Here is a 15,858-nt window from a genome sequence, read left to right as displayed (position 1 = left end):
TCATATCCTCTGGGGTTGTAGGCACATCACGGTACACACTCTCCTTTAACGTACCCCACAGAAAGAAGTCCAGAGGTGTAAGATCAGGAGAACGGGCTGGCCAATTTATGCGTCCTCCACGTCCTATGAAACGCCCGTCGAACATCCTGTCAAGGATCAGCGTAGTGTTAATTGCGGAATGTGCAGGTGCACCATCATGCTGATACCACATACGTCGACGCGTTTCCAGTGGGACATTTTCGAGCAACGTTGGCAGATCATTCTGTAGAAACGCGATGTATGTTGCAGCTGTTTGGGCCCCTGCAATGAAGTGAGGATCAATGAGGTGGTCGCCAATGATTCCGCACCATACATTTACAGTCCACGGACGCTGTCGCTCTACCTGTCTGAGCCAGCGAGGATTGTCCGCGGAACAGTAATGCATGTTCCGTAGATTCACTGCCCCGTGGTTTGTGAAACCCGCTTTATCGGTAAACAGGTAGAACTGCAACGCATTCTCTGTTAATGCCCATTGACAGAATTGCACTCGATGATTTAAGTCATCACCATGTAATTGCTGATGTAGCGACACATGAAACGGGTGAAAGCGGTGACGATTCAGTATGCGCATGACACTACTTTGACTCAGCCCACCGGCTCTCGCAATGTCCCGTGTACTCATGTGTGGGTTCATGGCAACAGCAGCTAACACACCAACTGCACCCGCTTTTCCTGTGACGGGCCTGTTACGGACCCGTTTGCGTGCTACGACCATACCTTTTGCATACAGTTGGCGGTAGATGTTTTACAATGTGCGGCACATTGGATGCTCTCTGTCCGGGTACCGTTCTGCATACACCCTGCAGGCTTCAGCTGCACTTCGTCGACACTCGCCATAGAGGAGTATCATCTCCGCCTTTTCAGAGTTCGAATACACCATGGTCACAGTTCCTACAACACTACACTATCACAAACGTCTGGTAACACGGTGTACTACAGTTGATCTGCGTGCGGAGACGAATGCAGAATAACAATAGCAGCAAGCGCTACATGCGGACACTGCGACAGCTAGACCAAACCACAACAGTGCACTACAGCCACACTCGTAAACACGGTCGTCATCGTAAACATGTCCCTGCAGATGCTGCTCGCCGACCGTGGCCCGTGTTTGTTACAACACGCAACTGAACGTCGGAGGTTTCAAGCGTCAACTTTAGGTTACAATATCTCCGGATGTAGTTAACATTTTACAATGCAACAAACGGCACTGATTACGTATTTATTTATATGTTCAGATGTGCTAAGAAAATTAACGTGGTTCCATTTAAAAAAAACGTAGGTTTGTGTTATAAAACATACTTCCGTGCATTTTTGTATGGTTTGTATTAAACAATTACACTAGCCCCTCTCCTCACGTTCGGTCTGTGGAATCGGTTCGTCAGTATTTGATGTGGTTTACGAAATATATCCAGCGGTAACGCAAGGTGACTCACCTTATATATATATATATATATATATATATATATATATATATATGTGTGTGTGTGTGTGTGTGTGTGTGTGGGTGTGTGTGTGTGTGCAGCTATACCTAAGCAACCGAACAACTGTTGAATGAAAATTATTTTCAATTTAGAATTTAATTTTTCCAATTATGAAGAATAGCACGTCCATTGTAAATGTAAACAATGGCAGCTTTAAAACCGGAAGAAAATAATGCACAACAGTTATATTATTAATTACGTAGCTCTATTCTTTAACGATAGAATAATTTATTTCGTTCATTTATACCGAGTTTTTGAATAACAACATAAAAATGTTCAAAGCAAAGTGTTCTCTCTCACCGCATACTTTGACAGTGCACAAAGCACATTTTCAGCCTCAAAACAGTACACATCAAAAAAAGTTTTTCGTCACCCACCCCGGTTCCCAGAACTCCTGAAGATAGACGCTAGCTGTGGATATTGTATCACAGACACAGTCCCTTTGACTGTTCAGAGATGTCACTAAACCCGTCCAAAGACGTAAACAACCAGGCATGAGCAGCGCCTATTAAACAGACGGGGTCCGACAATCCAGGCGTCTCAGAGTGAACGAAAGCGCTGATGTTCGGACATGGAGGAGATACAGAGAGACAGGAACTGTCGATGACATGCCTCCTTCAGGCCGCCCGAGGGCTACTACTGCAGTGGAAGACCGTTACCTACGGATTATGGCTCGGAGGAACACTGACAGCAACGTCAGCATGTTGAATAATGCTTTTCGTGTAGCCATAGGACGTCGTGTTACGACTCAAACTGTGCGGAATAGGCTGCATGATGCGCAACTTCACTCCCGACGTCTATGGCGAGGTCCATCTTCGCAACCACGACTACATGCAGCACGGTACAGATGGGCCCAACAACAAGCCGAATGGATCGCTCAGTGCTGGCATCACGTTCTCTTCAACGATGAGTGTCGCATATGCCTTCTACCAGACAATCGTCGGGGACGTGTTTGGAGGCAGCCCGGTCAGCCTGAACGTCTTAGACACACTGTCCAGCGAGTGCAGCAAGGTGGAGGTTCCGTTCTGTTTTTGGGGTGGCATTATGGGGGGCCAACATACGGCGCTGGTGGTCATGGAAGGCGCCGTAACGGCTGTACGATACGTGAATGCCATCCTCCGACCGATAGTGCAACCATATCGGTCATTGGCGAGGCATTCGTCTTCATGAACGACAATCGCGCCCCCACCATGCACATCTTGTGAATGATTTCCTTCAGGATAACGCCACCGCTCGACTAGAGTGGCCAGCATGTTCTCCAGACATAAACCCTGTCGAACAGGCCTGGGATATACTGAAAAGGACTGTTTATGGATGATGTGATCCACTAACCACTCTGAGGGATCTACGCCGCATCGCCGTTGAGTGGGACAATATGGACCAACAGTGCCTTGATGAACTTGTGGATAATATGCCACGACGAATACAGGCATGCATCAACGCAAGAGAATGTGCTACTGGGTATTAGAGGTACTGGTGTGTACAGCAATCTGGACCACCATCTCTGAAGGTCTCGCTGTATAGTGCTACAACATGCAATGTGTGTTTTTCATGAGCAATAAAAATGGCGGAAATGATGTTTATGTTGATCTCTATTCCAATTTTCTGTTCAGCTTCAGAAGTGTCGGAACCGTGGTGACGTATTTATTTCAAAAATATATTACTCAAACTACTGTACAGTACTCCCACTCGGGCATTAGGCAGCTGAATGGGGAGAAGTGAGTGACAAATAACCGAAGTGCTTGAAGATGTAAAAGCTATTCTTTCAATAGGTCTTAACTGTGTACTGTCAGAAACATGGCCCTAATTTTCGCGTGGGATCGATTGTTGGGGCTGACATCTTGGTACTGTGCATTTTTTTCTCTTTAAAATATGTCATGTTGGTGGTGTTTCCTTGTGAGTGCTACTGACACTGAAGAGCGGAACCATTTAGATGTACCGTGTTCTGTTTTGGTCAATGTGTTTGTACCGTAATTTTTCCTTCATAGCGCAAAATATAATGTAAACTTTTAACCTGGAGACTTTTCCGGGACGTGTAAAGAACGTGAGAAAATCTCAGTAGCTGTCCAGTCTATTCCAGTCTCCTTACAAAGTATGAGAGAGAAATTAAAATGATGCTTCCATTTGCATATCCGTGTTGACCAGATAATCACGACTTATAGCAGTTAAGGGCCTACAAATCAATTAATTAAAAATGAAATGGCATTAGTCAATTTATGCAATTAAATTAATTTTTCCAGTATACCGAGTAGAGGACCTATAAATGCAGAGGGAAGAGCAGTTTCCATGTTCACCAATTAATTCAGAAAATTCACAAGATGATAAAAATCTGTAGAAGTTCTGCAGCTGCGACGACGTTTAAGGGTACTAGTCCTGCCCGTATTTGGAGAACTGTCTCCACCAAGGGGTCACCAACCTGAGTGCCAGGAGGCGGAGCTGCCCCTCCGGCCGAAAGCAGCAGCAACCATTTGCAATGCTACCTCCAGTCGAGTTGGCTGCACGGACCTTTCCTTTTTGGAGGAGGCACGCTGTTGTTCTGTATCCGAGGTGACTGAACTACGGAGGGGCGGTCTCCCAGCCCCACATCGTTGCAGTTCTTGGTCGGCTTCACTTCGTTATTAGTACTAGTGAGGAATTCGACGCCATGTTACTGTACATGTGTTGATTCCATCACCGTGGAAGGAACTATGTGTAGATTCAGTCAGTTTTAGTCGAGACGTTTGATGAGGAATGCTCCGTGTTAAAATGGAAATAGGCTATTTGCCCCACAAGAACCTCCATCAACGCTGAGGCAGTAAGCGTTGCCGCGTTGTCCATTTACGTGTTCGTATGACATGACTCCTCATGACTAACTACTTTCGTTCGTGCTTCTCTGTTCGCAAAATTCACCAATTTTTCCGATTATCACCCTCTACAGGGACTGGAGAGGACATATTTACTCGTATGATCATCACTGTATTTCATGCGTGAAGGCTATTTCTTTTTTTCGAAGTCTGATCGGTTGCGGAATGGAAACCGCGGTGAAAATCAAAAACGTATTATCTGCAACATTTAGCTACGCCTTCCAACTACTTCTGTACGTAGTCGTTGCTCCGACTTAGACATATGTTGTAGTGTTGTCCCAATTTTCCAACACCCTTTCCGTATAAGGCAACGCCTGTGCTTACCGCCAATTTTCTACCCTGGTCTGCAGCTCATTGTCTGCGCAAAACTGCTGCCCTCACAGCCAGCGGTTCACGTGAGCAAAGAGCTGAAAAATCTCGGAGGGAGCTATGTCCGGGCTGTATGATGGGCGATCAACCACTTCCCATCAGAATCGCTGCAGGAGCGTTTCTGTTGCAGCCGCAGTGTGCGGCCGAGCATTGTCATGGGCAATGACAGCGTCTGACAACATTCCTCTTCGCTTGTTCTGCATTGCCCTTCCTAGACGAATTTCTGGAATCACCTGATGCACTAGATGAGCAAGATCTGTTCACACCCGCTTCCTTCTCTGACCGCCAGCATCATAAACTTTTGTACGTCTTGCTTCAAAGTTCCTGCACCATTGCCGCACTTTTCTATGACGAGTCACGGTTACGATATGTGGGGCTGCGTGAAATTTGGCGGAACTCCTCAGCCTGAAGAAATCGAGTAACTGCACGAACTTCAGACTTGACGGGAGATGTGACGCGATCGATTGGCGTACTAGAGGCACTACCCAACTTCTGTGCAAAGCCGGCCGCTGTGGCCGATCGGTTCTAGATGCTTCAGTCCAGAACCGCGCTCCTGCTGTGGTCGCAGGTTCGAATCCTGCCTCGGGCATGGATGTGTGTGATGTCCTTAGGTTAGTTAGGTTTAAGTAGTTCTAAGTCTAGGGGACTGATGACCTCAGATGTTAAGTCCCACAGTGCTTAGAGCCATTTGAACCACGTGTGTAAAGCGTCGGAGTTTTAATGTGGTTTTAATTTCGCAATCGATCGGTAACGGGAAAAAGTGGCCCTCGTATATTTATCTTATCCTACAGCACGTTAGCACTTCGACCTACAGGCTACATTACGGGTTGGCTAAATACCATTTTCTGTGAGAAGACTATCTCGCGTTTGTGTGGTTTTGTCGTAAACATATCTGATTTAATTTTATTTCACTGTTTTACTGGTCGACATTTTCCCTTCTCTCCCCTTCATTAATTAAGTCTTTAATAGAAGCAATGGAATCCCGTGCTGTAAGTGATAAAAGCTGTTCTCCGTACTGTCCAGGGAAAAGAAGATTAGCATGTGAGACTGGTTTTATTTGCTGATAGCCGAACAGCGATAGGTTCCACACCGCATTTCCATTCAACAAACCTACAGCTGCAAACCAAACCAAACCGAACGCCAGGATCAACGATTTCTTCTAGCTTTCCTAAGTTCGTCCCACGCACCCTGCTGTTCATTAACCTTTCAGAATTTTAGACTGGCCTCGCCCATTATTCTGAAACTCGTAATTTCATAAATACTGTTTGTTATTTCTCTCTGCAGCCAGTACAAGTGAGCCAATTACGGTTGGGAAAATGTGATATCAGTACAGGGAAGTGGACACCGAAATTTCCGAACAACAATTACCCATGGCACACGAATTTTTAAGAGACGAGGACGACGCATCCACGTCTCTTACAGATACACCTGAAAATGCGCAATGTACACGACTCCCGGAATAAAGTACAATTTTAAAATGCAGCCCGGTGGAATAATACCTTATTTTGAATTGGCAGACATTCTAAAGTAGGCGCTAATTTCTAAACCTACAAAATATCAGGAACCGCTATTGAGTTAAGAATCTATAGATATTTTTGATCTGCCTACGTATCGTCCAAGTAAAGATCACGAATCGAGATTAGTCTAATTACAGAACGCACAGAAGTCATTCTTCCCACAATCCATACGTGACTGGAACGGAAAGAAAACGCAAGACGTGGTACAATGGTAAGTACACCCTGCCAGGCATTTCAGTGGTTTGCAGAGTATGTATGTAGACGTAATGACAGTGTTATAAGAGAGTCAATAGAGATGAAAGTGACCGATAAACTCATGAACCATGACACGGGGGTACCAGCTCCACTCGTCATCGACAGATTTCGCCAGATAGCAGCGAAATTATACTACAAGACTTGGGTTTCTGACAACCCACTTCTCAACCAACTCGGACAAACCAGTGACGACCGGGACCGTCACAAACGGCCAGTGGCACTTCTCCACCTTTGAAGAGAGGAGTCCGCAAGAAGAGGACACTGCCCATGAAACTGCCAATCGTGAAGACGCATAAACACTAGAAGCACTTGACGACATAGCCCAAGAATCAGTAGGCGAAACCTCCAACGGGTTAATACTACACACAGACCGGGACGAAATACCCACAGAAGAGGCATGTGCGGGGTATCAGCTGTGTAGAGCATGGGATCCTGCTCTGGAATTGTTGAAGAAGCAACGGGGACAGCTGCAGCACTCCACAAATAGATAGAACTGAGGGCGTGGACATGGAGAAGGATCCCCGTACAGAGTTCTAGGCGCAACAGACTGAAGATGGAACGTCCAGAGTCGGGTCTGACGGACGCGGACCACAGAGGGAACATCTAGAACCGCAGTGGACCGAAAATGGAACGGCAACGCCCCAGCAGATCACAGTGAGCAGGAGAGGACCACAGGGGGAATGCCTGGTACCACAGACGGGATTCCAAACACACCAGACCGAAGATGGAACACCCAGGTGCGTGTCTGCCGGGCGCGGACCGCAAAGAGAACAGCCAGGGCTGCAGCGGACGATAAAGGGAACGGCAATGGTCGCAGCGAGCGGGCGCGGACCGCAGAGGGAGCGCCTGGTGAAGCGCGGAAGGCCACAGGCATAAATACTGGACCAGGTCCACTCCTCCGCGTAGTCGAACATATAACACATGGGTACAACATGAACAAAGCGACAGGGGGCTTGTTTCTGGGCATCGAAAAGGCTTTCGACCGTCTTTGGCACAACGGACTCATACGCAGACTAAGCGAAGCTGGTTTCCCGGACGGACTCGTACGTCTCATACACTCATATCTCACGAACAGGTGTTACAACACTAACGTGCAGGATAAACAATCAACACAACATTGTATCCAAGATGCAGTACCCCAAGGAAGAAGCATCCTAGGGCCCATCTTGTTTAATCTGTACATTAACGACTTCCCATCAACACAAAACACGACGTTAGCCATCTACGCGGATGACACCGCCATCATTGCGCAAGATTGGAAACCGTTGAACATCAATTCACGAATACAGACAGCACTCAGAACAGCTGAGCCTTGGTTGGAGCGATGGCGTATTAAAATAAACATCGACAAGTGCGAAGCAGTTCTGTTCACACGCAAACCGAACCTACTGCGCAAACATCAACACTGTAAACCTATAACAATACATACACGCCCAATACGTTTCCGAGAGAAAGCCAGATACCTAGGTGTCTGGCTGGACCGGAAACTTACATGGGGGGACCACAGCGAGTACGTTGCCAACCGAGCGCACGCGAGGCTGAAACAACTCTACCCAATGCTCGACAGGGAAAGCACACTCAATAGGGCATGGATGTGTGTGATGTCCTTAGGTTAGTTAGGTTTAAGTAGTTCTAAGTTCTGGGGGACTGATGACCTCAGCTGTTAAGTCCCATATTGCTCAGAGCCATTTGAACCAAAGTGCTACGAATCCTTAGCAACGCTCCACGCTACACGCGCACCGTGGATCTTCACCATGAATACTGCGTTGATACCATCAAGGAAGTATTCAAAAAACACGCCGCAGGACTATACAGGAACTCGAGACACTCGAACCTTCCTTTCATCCTCACTCTGGGAAACTACGATCACAACCATAGGTGGAAGCACTAGCGGCCAAAGACACTGCTAGCTAGGGCACAGCCACCTATGGTAAACTAACATACGCAAACAAGCCCCTGCATATCAGCAACACTGACTGGTAATTACCAGCTGCTATTAGAGCCGACCAACTGGCCACAGCAGGGACATCGACGAGCTCGCCCACTGACGCACAAACAAACCGCCAACATTACCTTACACTCTGCATCCGATATATGACCTAACGGACACAAAAACGATAATAAACCTAACTGTTGCAGGATGCTGACGCTGAACGAGGACTCTACACCGGCACCCAACGCCAGCCTCCGAGCAACACAACCGCACAACGTCAAAGGTATCGACATGCATGATACCCACTACTAACAAAGCCTACCCCTGCACGAACTATCGCAGGCAGCAAGACATCCGCTACTGCTCTTACCACCCGAGGTTTTTTTCCCTTGGCTCTTGCCTTCGCACTTTTTTTCCTCTGCCCTTCAAACCGCTACCCTTCGTTCGACTTCGACCCAATCTATCTCCAGATGAGCGCGTATTAATGGTTAACCTTAACCAGACGTACGCAAACATCGCAGTACCCACATCCTGCGACACCTCACTTTAGTGAATACTAACCCTTGAGCAGAGATGGCAGTAGACCTACTGAGTTGGCCATCATGCCGGTGTGGGCTTGGAGGGGCTCGGGTGTTACAAAAAGGTACGGCCAAACTTTCAGGAAACACTCCTCACACACAAAGAAAGAAAATATGTAAATATGTTATGCGAACATGTGTCCGGAAACGCTTACTTTCCATGTTAGAGCTCATTTTATTACTTCTCTTCAAATCACACTAATCATGGAATGGAAACAAACAGCAACAGAACGTACCAGCGTGACTTCAAACACTTTGTTACAGGAAATGTTCAAAATGTCCTCCGTTAGCGAGGATACATGCATCCACCCTCCGTCGCATGGAATCCCTGATGCGCTGATGCAGCCCTGGAGAATGGCGTATTGTATCACAGCTGTCCACAATACGAGCACGAAGAGTCTCTACATTTGGTACCGGGGTTGCGTAGACAAGAGCTTTCAAATGCCCCCATAAATGAAAGTCAAGAGGGTTGAGGTCAGGAGAGCGTGGAGGCCATGGAATGGGTCCGCCTCTACCAATCCATCGGTCACCGAATCTGTTGTTGAGAAGCGTACGAACACTTCGACTGAAATGTGCAGGAGCTCCATCGAGCATGAACCACGTGTTGTATCGTACTTAGAAAGGCACATGTTCTAGCAGCACAGGTAGAGTATCCCGTAAGAAATCATGATAACGTGCTCCAGTGAGCGTAGGTGGAAGAACATGGGGCCAAATTAAGACATCACCAACAATGCCTGCCAAAACGTTCACAGAAAATCTGTGTTGATGACGTGATTGCACAATTGCGTGCGGATTCTCGTCAGCCCACACATGTTGATTGTGAAAATTTACAATTTGATCACGTTGGAATGAAGCCTCATCCGTAAAGAGAACATTTGCACTGAAGTGAGGATTGACATATTGTTGGATGAACCATTCGCAGAAGTGTACCCGTGGAGGCCAATCAGCTGCTGATAAGGCCTGCACGCGCTGTACATGGTACGGAAACAAGTGGTTCTCCCATAGCGCTCACCATACAGTGACGTGGTCATCGTTACCTTATACAGCAGCAACTTCTCCGACACTGACATTAGGGTAATCGTCAACTGCACGAAGAATTGCATCGTCCATTGTAGGCGTCCTCGTCGTTCTAGGTCTTCCCCAGTCGCGAGTCATAGGCTGGAACGTTCCGTGCTCCCTAAGACGCCGATCAGTTGCTTCGAACGTCTTCCTGTAGGGACACCTTCGTTCTGGAAATCTGTCTCGATACAAACGTACCGCGCCACGGCTATTGCCCCGTGCTAATACATACATCAAATGGGCATCTGCCAACTCCGCATTTGTAAACATTGCACTGACTGCAAAACCATGTTCGTGATGAACACTAACCTGTTGATGCTACGTACTGATGTGCTTGATACTAGTACTGTAGAGCAATGAGTCGCATGTCAACACAAGCACCGAAGTCAACATTACGTTCCTTCAATTGGGCCAACTGGCGGTGAATCGATGAAGTACAGTACGTACTGACGAAACTAAAATGAGCTCTAACATGGAAATTAAGCGTTTCCGGACACATGTCCACATAACATCTTTTCTTTATTTGTGTGTGAGGAATGTTTCCTGAAAGTTTGGCCGTACCTTTTTGTAGCACCCTGTATATACAGGAGTAGTCTCAGGTCGCACCTGATGAAGGTAACGAGCTACGCTACCGAAATATCGTGCAAGTACGACGCTGATATCCGGCAGAACACCGGACAACCCAAGATGTCAAGCTGTATGTCGTTTGGAAATACGCCGAGGATGAGAAAAGGGTTGCACAGCGGGACGGTGTGGATACCAGGAAGAGCTGAGCGGCCACTCACCTGGCCGGCGGTCTGCGGTCGCCGCTGCCGACTCCTCCGACGGGCAGCACCGAAACCTGGGGCCGCCTCGTCGTCCTGTCCCTGTCAACAGACGAGGGCCGCTGGAAGCCGCTCTCCGACAACCTGCGCAACACAACACAGCACGGGGCAGCTACAGCTGCCGCTCAACACACTGACGATGCGCCATCTAAAATCTGTGTTGTCATGACACTGCAACAACGGTGCTGAACCAGAATGCTGCTATAACTGAGGTTTTATTGTTGGATGTGAGGTACGCCGTGTAACTTACGTGTGTATCACAACACCTCAGCATGATGCGGAGAATGGAAGTGCTTGCCACACGAAAACGTAAGTAAAAACGAATATAGGCGCGAAAACATCGCGAAAAACTGAACTACATTCTAGAAGATAGGTTAATTCCCAGGAAAAAACTTGCTGATCAACATCGGTTGGGCCGGCCGTGGTGGCCACGCGGTTCTAGGCGCTTCAGTCCGGAACCGCGTGACTGCTACAGTCGCAGGTTCGAATCCTGCCTCGGGCATGGGTGTGTGCGATGTCCTTAGGTTAGTTAGGTTTAAGTAGTTCTAAGCTCTAGGGGACTGATAACCTCAGATCTTAAGTCCCATAGTGCTCAGAGCCATTTGAGCCATTTTGAACATCGGTTGGTTGCAGATGACAAGCTACCTCTAGTAATTAACACACAGGTGATCCTGAAAATTCATGCGCACCAAATGCAAAGGTATTTACAAAAAGAAACGATCTGTTGTTTGAACTAAAGATGCACATAATTTTATAATCATTTAACAAAAATGTTCACATTGCAGAATAAATAAAAACGAAAACCTACTTATGACGGCACAGTGGTGCCGAAACATGTTTGGGTACTGAGAAAAACGGTGTTTTGCATGACTGGCGGACCTCACATCCAACAATTTTAACTGCAAACACGGCCAATACAAGCAGCTGCAAATCAAAATGATGGATGATGTTTTATTGTTGTACGTTATGCGGTAGCAAATAGCCTATTTCAGCTCTACGGCTAACTTAACGCTACTTGCATGCAAATAATATTTGTTAACAGTTACAAATAACAACAACAATTCTTTGATTGTTTGACGATACTTACATCCGCGCTGCATCGTTGTGCTGTCGCTGCCTTTTGCTGTCTAAGGAACTGCAGTTGCAGCCTAATAATATATTTGTTATTCAAAAAATGGTTCAAATGGCTCTGAGCACTATGGGACTTAACTGCTGAGGTCATCAGTCCCCTAGTCTTAGACCTACTTAAACCTAACTAACCTAAGGACATCACACACATCCATGCCCGAGGCAGGATGCGAACGTGCGATCGTAGCGGTCGCGGTTCCAGACTGTAGCGCCTAGAACCTCTCGGCCACTCCGCTGGCCATTTATTTGTTATTCATATACTTTACTTATGGGGTGGGTTGTTGGGAATGTTAGCTTAACTCTTTTATCGATGGTATTACTGTTGTAGTGTTGACATCTACGATTGACAGCAAATCCAGCAATACAGTGTCGTTACAATTTGTTTATTTATTTGCCTATGTATAATCTTTGTTATGTTATCGTAGTATGTACATCTTGTAAGTAGGCTGTTTAGGTTTTTGTGTTGATAACGCCACGTAGCGCTCTGTATGAAAATCACTGACTGTGCTGTGTGCAGTCTGTGGCTGGCTGCACTCAATGTTGGAATATTCGCTTGTGTAGTGTTGGGCAGTTGGATGTAAACAGCACGTAGCGTTGGGCAGTTGGAAGAGAGCTGTCAGCAGTGGTGGATGTGGAGAGAGAGATGCCAGAGTTTTGAGAGGTCACTATAAGCGGACGATCTGGACGTGTCAGAAAAAGGAAATTTGTAAAGAAGGATGTCATGAATTGATGTAATGAATATTGAATATTATTAAGGTAAATACATTGTTTGTTCTCTATCAAAATCTTTCATTTGCTAACTGGGCCTGTCAGTAGTTGGTGCCTTCAGTAGTTAGTGCCTTCAGTAGTTAGAATCTTTTATTTAGTTGGCAGTACTGGCGCTCGCTGTATTGCAGTAGTTCGAGTAACGAAGATTTTTGTGAGGTAAGTGATTTATGAAAGGTATAGGTTATTGTTAGTCAGGGATTATTGAACGTGAGGAGATGGGCTAGTGTAACTGTTTAATACAAACCATACAAAAATGCACGGAAGTATGTTTTTTTAACACAAACCTACGTTTTTTTAATGGAACCACGTTAGTTTTGTTAGCACATCTGAACATATAAACAAATACGTAATCAGTGTCGTTTGTTGCATTGTAAAATGTTAATTACATCCGGAGATATTGTAACCTAAAGTTGACGTTTGAAACCTCCGACGCTCAGTTGTGTGTTGTAACAAACACTTCATTGCAGGGGCCCAAACAGCTGCAGCATACATCGCGTTTCTACAGAATGATCTGCCAACGTTGCTCGAAAATGTCCCACTTGAAACGCGTCGACGTATGAGGTATCAGCATGATGGTGCACCTGCACATTCCGCAATTAACGCTAGGCTGACCCTTGACAAGATGTTCGACGGGCGTTTCATAGGACGTGGAGGACGCATAAATTGGCCAGCCCGTTCTCCTGATCTTACACCTCTGGACTGCTTTCTGTGGGTTACGGTAAAGGAGAATGTGTACCATGATGTGCCTACAACCCCAAAGGATATGAAACAACGTATTGTGGCAGCCTGCGGCGATATTACACCAGATGTACTGCGGCGTGTACGACATTCATTACGCCAGAGATTGCAGTTTTGTGCAGCAAATGATGGCCACCACATTGAACATCTATTGGCCTGACATGTCGGGACACACTCTATTCCACTCCGTAATTGAAAACGGAAACCACGTGTGTATGTGTACCTCACCCCTCATGGTAATGTACATGTGCGTCAGTGAAAAAGACCAATAAAAAGGTGTTAGCATGTGGACGTAATGTGCTGTTTCAGTCTCTTCTGTACCTAAGGTCCATCACCGTTCCCTTTGAATCCCTACGTAATTCGGTGCTCTCCGATACACACGATCGAACAGCGGAGGAGTGGTACTCAAGCGTCAACTTTAGGTTACAATATCTCCGGATGTAATTAACTTTTTACAATGCAACAAACGGCACTGATTAGGTATTTGTTTATGTGTTCAGATGTGCTAACAAAACTATTGGGGTTCCATTTAAAAAAACGTAGGTTTGTGTTAAAAAACATACTTCCGTGCATTTTTATATGGTTTGTATTAACCAATTACACTAGCCCCTCTCCTGAAGTTCGGTCTGTGGAATCGATTCGTCAGTATTTGATGTGGTTTACGAAATATATCCAGCGGTAATGTTAGGTGGCTCACCCTGTGTATATATATATATATATTGTGCCAGTTTAGTGATGATCAGAATAAGTAAAGAGAGAACGTTTCAATCTTTATCTTCTTTTTCTTTTGGATTATCTGGAATCGGGCTTTATATTTCTTTCTCATCAGTTTTCTGACTGGTTTGATGCGTCCCGTCACGAATTCTTCTCCTGTACCAACCGCTTCATCTCAGAGTCCCACTTGCAACCTAGATCCTCAGTTATTTGCTGGATGTATTCCAACCTCTGTCTTACTCTACAGTTTTCACCCTCTACAGCCCCCTTTAGTACCATGTAAGTCATTCCCTCATGTTTTAACATCCTGTTCCTTCTCCTTGTCAGTGTTTTCCACATAATCCATTCTTCTCCGATTCTACTCAGAATCTCCTCATTCCTTACCTTAACAGTCCACCTAATTTTTAACATTCGCCTGTAACACCACAGCTCAAATGTTTCGATTCTCTTCTGTTCCTGTTTCGCAGAGTCAAAGTTTCATTATCATGCAATGCTGTGCTCCAAACGTACATTCTCAAAAATTTCTTCCTCTGATTAACCCCTATGTTTGATACTAGCAGATTTCTCTTGGCCAGGAATGCTCTTTGTACCAGAGCTAGACTGCTTTTGTCCTCTTCTTTGTTCCGTCAGTCATTGGTAGTTTTACTCCCCAAATAATAGAATTCCTTAACTTTATCTACTGTGTGATCATCAATCCTGATGTTAAGATCCTCGCTGTTGTCATTTCTGATACTTCACGTTACTTTCGTCTTTCTACGATTTACTCCCTGTCCTCATTGAACTGTTCATTTCGTTCAGCAGACCATGTAATACTTCTTCACTTCCTCTGAGGATAGCAATGTCATCAGCTAATCTTATCATTGATATGCTTTTACTCTGCATTTTAATTCCAATCTTGTACTAATGTTTTATTTCATCACCGCTTCTTCGATTTATAGACTGAACGGGAGGGGCGAATTCTGCATCCCTGTCTTACTCCCTTTTTAATCCGAGCACTTTGTTCCTCGTTTCTATTCTTAATATTCCCTCTTGGCTCTTGTACATGTTGTGTATTACCCGTCTCTCCCTATAGCTTTCCCCATATTCCTCAGAATTTCGAATATCTTGCACCATTTGACGTTGCCGAACGATTTTTTTTAGTTCGACAAATCCTCTGAAAGAGTCTTGATTTTTCTGTAGTCTTGCTTCCGTTATTACCCGTCAGAACTGTCTCTCTGGTGCCTTTACCTTTCCTAAGGCCAAACTGATCTTCATCTAACGCATCCTCAATTTTCTTTTCTATACTTCTGCATACACTACTGGCCATTAAAATTGCTACACCACGAAGATGACGTGCTACAGACGCGAAATTTAACCGACAGGACGAAGATGCTGTGATATGCAAATGATTAGCTTTTCAGAGCATTCACACAAGGTTGGCGCCGGTTGCGACACTTACGACGTGTCGACATGAGGAAAGTTTCCAACCGATTTCTCATACACTAACAGCAGTTGACAGGCATTGACTGGTGAAACGTTGTTGTGATGCCTTGTGTAAGGAGGAGAAATGCGTACCATCACGTTTCCGACTTTGATAAAGGTCGGATTGTAGCCTATCGCGATTGCGGGTTAT

General features: G+C 45.7%; 1 protein-coding gene across 1 annotated transcript in view; it reads right to left on the bottom strand.

Moving 5' to 3' along the window:
- The window catches only part of LOC126418995 (serine proteinase stubble-like), a 349,220-nt gene that overhangs the window by 117,047 nt on the left and 216,315 nt on the right, over nucleotides 1-15,858 (bottom strand). The window contains exon 5 of the mRNA XM_050086041.1: nucleotides 10,860-10,982. Within this exon, the coding sequence (XP_049941998.1) occupies nucleotides 10,860-10,982 (123 nt within the window). The remainder of the gene's footprint in view (nucleotides 1-10,859; nucleotides 10,983-15,858) is intronic.

This window comes from Schistocerca serialis, chromosome 9, assembly GCF_023864345.2.
Source record: "Schistocerca serialis cubense isolate TAMUIC-IGC-003099 chromosome 9, iqSchSeri2.2, whole genome shotgun sequence".
NCBI lineage: Eukaryota > Metazoa > Arthropoda > Insecta > Orthoptera > Acrididae > Schistocerca > Schistocerca serialis.
Note: the sequence above shows the minus strand (reverse complement) of the source record. Positions and strands in the feature narration are given on the sequence as shown.